The sequence below is a fragment of the Danio rerio genome, chromosome 3 (assembly GCF_049306965.1).
Source record: "Danio rerio strain Tuebingen ecotype United States chromosome 3, GRCz12tu, whole genome shotgun sequence".
Classification (NCBI taxonomy): Eukaryota; Metazoa; Chordata; class Actinopteri; order Cypriniformes; family Danionidae; genus Danio; species Danio rerio.
This window is the reverse complement of record NC_133178.1, coordinates 28,122,905-28,130,462: the sequence shown is the minus strand read 5'-3', so window position 1 is coordinate 28,130,462 and position 7,558 is coordinate 28,122,905. Positions and strand designations below refer to the sequence as shown.

At 37.6% G+C, this 7,558-nt stretch overlaps 1 protein-coding gene across 4 annotated transcripts in view; it reads right to left on the bottom strand.

The window, feature by feature from the left end:
• Positions 1–4,656: 4,656 nt before the first annotated feature.
• Positions 4,657–7,558, bottom strand: part of cacna1ia (calcium voltage-gated channel subunit alpha1 Ia) — a 413,851-nt gene continuing 410,949 nt past the window's right edge. For all 4 annotated transcript variants that reach the window (XM_073944536.1, XM_073944538.1, XM_073944539.1 and 1 more), the window contains one exon: positions 4,657–5,880. In XM_073944536.1, coding sequence (XP_073800637.1) covers positions 5,293–5,880 — 588 coding nt within the window. In that variant the 3' untranslated portion in view covers positions 4,657–5,292. The remainder of the gene's footprint in view (positions 5,881–7,558) is intronic.

The following is a 7,558-nucleotide window of genomic DNA, read 5'->3' as shown; positions in this document are numbered from 1 at the left end:
TTATTTTACCCGCATGACTTCTGAAGCGATTAGCGCTTTGCTTTTTTCCATTCAGACGGGCAGAGTAATTACTCAAGCGCAAGATAAAACACTGACGCAGTCGCGGTGTCAGAGGTTTTCCATACATCTAGCCGACGTTCTCCGAAGCTGTAATGATTAGATAAGAGCGAATATGAGGCGGATACAAAGAATGTGACCTCCACAACTTCCAAGACGTCAACATTAAAGACAAAAACTGCAGTCGGACAAAACGCTACCACCTTCAGAGGACAATTTAGCAATCAGCCATCATTTCACATGATGAATTTGTACAGTGGCGTGACAGCTCACATCCCGAGACTCCCGAGGCTGGCGACACTACAGCCCTGTAAGCGTGCGGTCAGGACATGGAGCAACAGAACAGCTGACATTTAAAGGACAGATAGCTTGAGGGGAGAGATGGTTTAGGTGTGGAGAAACAACACTTTTCACTTGCGTTTCTGCTTCAGAGCCTTCAGATTGACCATGCAAGCATGCCGAAGCCCTGTCAGAAGCTCTTCTGTCTCTTGCCACCCATCTTTAGTCTCTCAAGAGTCATGCTACATGGAGTTTATAGCTTCTTTAACAGGGGCAAATCAATAAAGAGTTCTGCGCTGATTATCAACACGCAAAGTCAAGAGGATGGTTCACTCAAAAATTAAAAGTTTGCTTCATTCCCTTTTTCAAAACCTTAATGAAAAAAAAGGGGATTTTTTAAGAAAGTTGTAATCAGGTAAGCATTAACTTCCAATAGTGTTTGTTTTTCCTTCTATGGAAGTTAATAGTTACAGGTTTTTAGCTTTCTTCCAAAAAATCTCAACAATAGTGAGTACAGTTCACTACATTTTTATCCCACCTACTGCTGCCCCTGTCAATTTTCACTGCTTAAGCCAATCCTGCCTCTGCTTCATCCTGCTTGGTTCCTGCTTTACAACTCAGTACCAATTTCAACCAATCCCCTCATACCAGCTCTCCTTTAAAAACTCTTCATTCTTCCAGCATTTGTGTTGGTGATTTTGCTTGGCGTTTTGATATTACTGTTTGGTTAGTTTGTTGATATTGTTTGTCCTTATTTAATTTCCACCGTGTTGTTGTTTCACTTTTTTTTTTTTCCTACCCTTGTGTTACCTACCCTCGTGTTTGTCATTGAGGTTATAAAGATTGGTAGGGAAGTCCTGTGACATACATCTCAACACATAGATTTACAACTATCTAGAGATCACTAGGCGAGAAGATGTGTGCCAACCCTAGCATTTTTGGTTAAGCTATAGTGTAGATTAAGTAGGACATAATTAAAGTTAAAGATTTCTTTTTCATATCTTTTGTTTGCAAGATTAAACTAGAGGGGATTTTTGAATATTAGTAAGGCTACGTAGCCAGTCTTTTTAAATTACAATGTTTATTGTTTCTAAAATTGTAAAAGAAACACTCATTGATTTACCATCACTACTTGTAAACAAATGACTATTGCTTGTACCCTAGTTATTGTTGTCTGTCCTTACTTTGAAGTACAATTTTATTTTGAGTGTCTGTTTTAACCAAGTCCTTAATCCAAGTGTGCAATCTCACTCCAGTAGACTGCCCTGAGGTTGTAACAGTGAACTATACCCTTTAAATGTGTATAATTCTGTCATCATTCAGAAAACTAAACATCTGGAAAGTCATTGGAGTACAACAGAGCTCACCCATTATTTTAGCAATGCTGCATGATGGTTTCAATAAAACGCTCTCCTGTTAACAACTCTATAGCACACAATATGTCAAAGATTTATTATATTGTGAATGTTAGGGATCAAGGAGGTCAACCAATATGATTGGTTGGGCTTTACAAAATCTGATTGTCAACTTTAAGGCCAAAATAAAGTTTATAAGCAACTAGTAATAAAAGAAAAAACAAGCAGCTCAAATGTGATTGATGCACAAGAAACCATGAGATCTGTTTGCATGCAAATTTGAACAAATGGTCCTTGATTCGTATTGAATAATTTGTGTTGTATTGGGGCAGGGTGTAAACTTTGAACATCCTTAATTAAAATAAATTTCCCATATAGATAAAATGAATGTGATTACTATTGGAATGTAACTGCTGCACTGTCCAATAATAATAAAATGGTTTCCTAGAAGAAAGAAAATAATAAAGGTGTTTTGGAAGGACTATCTCTTTAAAAAAATCAAGCAACAATTCAAAAAAGGTTTAAAAATTTTCCATAAAATACTTGCAGAAATCTCAATCATTAATTCTGACTGTCATTCAACATACTATACACACCAGAATGGGGGAATATGAGTGAAACAGAGCGACTGCAATTTTGCCTCCCTGCTAAAAGCTTTCCATAATTGAACTTTTTTCAGCATTTTCTGCTCAACCAGTGGGAGAAACTCAGCTTCTATCCTCATGATTTAAAAAGAAAATCCATCTACCACATCACAATCACACAAAGTGAAAAGTCCAGCAGGACTATTAGAATTCAACAAAGCCAATCAGATTTGTGGACCAGAGTGAACAAACCGATAAGAGATCCAAGCCAGCAAAAAGCACAGTTTGATCCCAAACATCATCTAGTGTCATCAATAAAACTAGAATATAGATTCAGGAAGACATCAGGGTGGGCAGGGGGAAACAAAACCTAAACCTCAACCACTCTAAAATGCATGTATCATTGTCATTGGTCATAGCACACATGCAATTGGATATATAAAAGTATATGTACATATGTTCAACCCAGTGACAAGACACATCGAGTATAAAATCTCACCCATCACTCTAAGCCATTTAACATCACACGCACGTACGTACAGTACACATTTCATCAACTTAATATATGCATACGTCCTTAAATGCATTGTCAGGTTTGTGTTTCTTTTTTTCTTTAAGCTACATAAACTTTCAAGCTATACAGCGATGGCTATGAATTAGCTTTCGGTTTACCTGTTACTCTAATAAAACTGGCCATCGCTCATTCTGCTATAACGGTAATGCACTGACGCAGGCTTATTAGAGCATTAAATGCAAAGTCAAATCAAATGAACATTAACATTTAACATACAGTCCTCCTCTTTTTTCCAGCCATCTGTCTCCCTGAGGAAACAGAGCGCTCAGTAGTGGTATTTTCCAAGGCCCTGAGTTCGAAATGACTTCATTTGTTCATCTGAACCTTTGGCAGCCCATCTAATCGCCGGTTATGTAATGTGATAAGCCCTCACATCGTGCAGATATTGTTATTTAGGCTAGTAAACAAGGGTACATACTCTTCTTTAAAAAAAAAGAAGAAAAGAAAGACGTTGACATCATTAAGTGTATTTGGGGCACACAAAGCTACTGTTTATTGCTGTAGTGTCAGACTAACCTTTAAAGTCTTGCGCACTATTAGCAAATAAATAAATAAAATGCGTCTTGTGAGATCCAAGAACACCTTGGAAACCAAGTAAGCCCTTTGTTATTGTGTTTTGCTGATTAAACTTTAATACTTCAGTTCCTCGTTTAAAACTCCATGACTGAAACAGGCAAGATCAAAATGACAATCCCGCAACTTGGGTCCCGACTAAACCACAACACAACCGATGTAACGAAAAGAGACCCCGACGTCGTGGATGGACTACCAACAAAGTGACAACGAAGTTCATCAACAGGTCAAGTCTAGTTGAGATTTTCACCTGAATATTATCAAAGAAAACACACCAGGGGTGCTAAACACTACAGCAGACTAAACTAAGGAGATATTCGGAGTGTCATACCTACAGTTGCTCCATTTGCACATGAATACAGTGACCAAGTCTACGCTAGATGAACTCAAGAGTGCAATTTCTTTTTTTTTGTTTTGTTTTCTCAGAGGAGGAATAATAAATAAGAGGTGTCCTACTGCAATCCGGTAAACATGCTAAAGAAAATCCATGTAGAAATCATCGACTCCAAATCCAATCAACCCTTGTCAAAATGAAAGCTAAATGTCACCGTCTTGTGTTGTCCTCATCTGACATGCCATTCAAGGACCGAAATAAAAGCTCCTGGGTTCTTGAAGAAGCGTTTAAATCCCATGGCCTGTTCATCATCCTTTATGTCCGGCTGTATACATCCGTTAGTTCATGTAATCCACGATCTTTTTTTTTTTTTTTTTTTTTTCATCCGAGCATACAAAAAGAATCCCCTCCACCTAACCAAAATTAGAAAAATGGAAGCCACTTGCAGGGAATAAAGTCATCACGTAGAGAAATGTTTTTGGGTTGTGGGGAGGACAAAAGTGAGCACACCAACGCGTGCCACCCATTCCTTTGATCCAGAGCATATCGATAAAAAAATATCTCAGTAAAAACCCCTTTCGTCCAGCATTGACATCTTCAGCAATTGTTAGATTAAACGTTTTTGTAAAGAGACTCCGTCATGCAGAGGACTGTCCTTGTGTCCATATTTTCTTCATCTCCTAATGCAAAAGGTAGGAGATTACATGTTTCTAACGTTTGCCCTTTTTATGAAATATATAAACAATAATTCCAAGAAACTAGAGCAAATCAATAAAATAAATAAATAAATAAACAAACAAATAAATAAATAAATAAAAACCTAAATATATCAATAAATAAATACATTTACAGACACACAGACAGGAAAACAAATGAATTATCTGTAGATAATCCAAAGGATAGATGGACAGACAGACTTGCTTTTATTCATTTTGGTCCCTCTCTAAAACGAAAGCTTTGTTTCAGGCTGAAGATTGAAAAAAAAAAATTCTCTCCTCAACTACCTAGAAACACACAGACACAAACTAAGTAAGAAATAAACATAACCTATACAAATAGTGTGTATGCACAAAGAGTTACCAATCCCAAATCCTTTTTGCGATGTAAATTATTAAATCATGAAACACAGCATGCCCTCTCTATTAAAGTAGAAATCGATGTTACCTTATGCCTTCAATCCATCTAGATATACTTTTGTATGTATATTCCCTCCAAAATAACTGTCAGGAAAGCTTTCCCTTTACTTTACGTGTTCTCCTGACCTGATCCTCCAGGCAGCTGTTTGATCAGTCCCGTCCTGTCTAGTCATGCACTGATGGGCCAAACAGCTTCCGTCAAGCCTCGCCATCCAGTTTCTCTACAGTCCTGTTGGACGTTTTCCACCAGCAAATACAAAATGCTAACGGGTCACAAATGAAAACGGAGATAGAGAGAAACAGACTTTGAGATGGAATACCACATGTCAAACTGCTCCCTGAAAAATTAAAAACAGATTTGAGTAGTGGGCATTAGAAAGAACTAACACTAGGTAGAGTTTCATCTATTTTTCCTAGAGCCCGCAATTGTTATTTGGCTTGTACTTTCCCCATCTGTTCCTTGTGCTGCCTCCGACTGCCTCTCCTTCCTCTCTTTCCAGGGGCTGGTGATATTACCCTGTGGCTCTTTCGTGAACACTTTTTCTTGGGCTGTGAGAGTCCCCTGGTCTAAGCTGCCCGTGCTGTTGCACTTTTTCACAGACAGGGGCACTAGAGAGCTTGGTAGAAGTAGCGAAGTGAGCGACAGGCTGCTCTGCGTCTCTGAGAGCTGCTGGCTGTCGCATGTCTGCTCGGAGCTGCACCATACCAATCCTACATCCGCCTCGGAACCTTGTCGAATGCTGCCCGTATTGATGTCCGTTTCACAGCTGCTCCTGCTGCGCTGGTGCCCCCTAGTGGTTTGGAGGATGTGTGTGGCTGGAGGACTGGGTCTCAGGGTCTCTGTGGAGAGGCTAGTACGCTCGTCGAGGAGTGTGTCCAGAAGGGGCTGGGGCGTTGATACGATGAAACTGAGCCCTTCTTCCATGGTGGTCGGTAGGCTGCCCTCTGAGCTGCCCGTAGCCAGAGAGGAGTCACTGTGAGATGGGTACTGCGGGCAGAGAGGTGGAGTTTTTGACAGGTAACTGATAGTGATGTGTAATTAATATATATATATATATATATATATATATATATATATATATATATATATATATATATATATGTGTGTGTGTGTGTGTGTGTGTGTGTGTGTGTGTGTGTGTGTGTGTGTTTGTGTTCATTATCAAATTGCAATGTGAAGTGCATTACTGTGATCATTTGGCATGAGCATCTTCTACAAACAGTGTTTTCAGATTGGTTCACAGCAAAATGATATACACAAATTCAAAAGCAGTTCCTTGTGTTTTGTTTTCTCTGCCAAAATAAAAGCTTTAAAAAAGGTTTAATGTTTCAAAGCAAAAAAATAAAATAAAACAAAACATAAATATACATTTTATAATTTACTGCCACTATTGGCAGAGCCGGCGCTTCCTATAAGCAAGTGAAGCAGCTTTTGTTTTAAAAATTGGACCACGAAAATGAAACTAATCTATTCTTCAGGTGCAGAAAAAGAGGGGGGGAAACTGACGATGAGAAGAAACAAGCACAAGATCATTTTTAGCATCACCTTAAGTGGTAAACATGATGTTAAAGACATAATCTTGTAGCACATTTATTGAAAATAGGCAAGTGTGTTTTACTGACATATTTTGCACACTGTTAATATTTTTCCAGAAAGATGTTTATAAGAGTTATGTCCTAATTGAATTAATCCTAGTTTAATATAAGCTCTGGGCCTTGCATCTTAAAAATCAAGACACCGATAGAAAATAAGTCAAAGGAAGGACCAGAAAAGGAGACCGAAGGGAATCAAAAAGTTTGTGTTTGGGTAATAACATTAAGTCAGTATTTGTATTGTACTGCATAATGTTAATTGTTTTGTTGTTTTTTGCTTTTTTTAATGAGTGTGTGTAATATATTTTATAATATTATTTTATCTGTTTGCTAAATTAATAAAAATATGTTTTAAACACTCGCAAAGAATGCAAAATAGGTATTCACAGCTCCCTTTATTAAAGATTGTTTAATTCTTCACTTTTAAAGCTGGTATTTGACAAAAACAGTGCTGTATTAAAAAGTCCAAATCAGTCAGACTGTTATTAAGTAGAAGAAATGTGGCAAATCTTTAAGCTGTTTCGTTGATTGTATTTGAAAAGCAATAAAATCATTGTGAGCTGGTGTGCAATGGCAGTACTCCACTATTTAGAGCAAGTTAGGGCCCCGAAATTACTCTGCTTAGGGTCCCCGAATGTTCAGGGCCAGCCCTGACTATTGGCTACTATTGTTAAATGTGACTACTTTGCCCAATCTGTTTTGTCAATCATCTTCTTGTCCTTTTTTTTTAACAGAAATGTATGTTTCCATACATTTTGCTCAACTGTGGTAACATTATTAAGCATAGCCATTTCTTAAATGCAATCTATTGATTAAATTAGAATTATAAGATTTGTTTCAAAGGAGGTCCCAAACTACTTTTGTTGTAGTAATAGTACACAAACAGGCAATATTTAGTCTAAAATGTCACTTAAAATTAAGTTTTTGTTTACTGCATTATAAAGAAACCAATCAGATTTACTGGTGTGCTTGATTTAACAAATAATAACTTGACTTCTAGTTGATCATTTGAAAAGTGGCTTTTCTGACGAATCATCTGTTAAACTGCATCCTAATAATCACAAATACTGCAG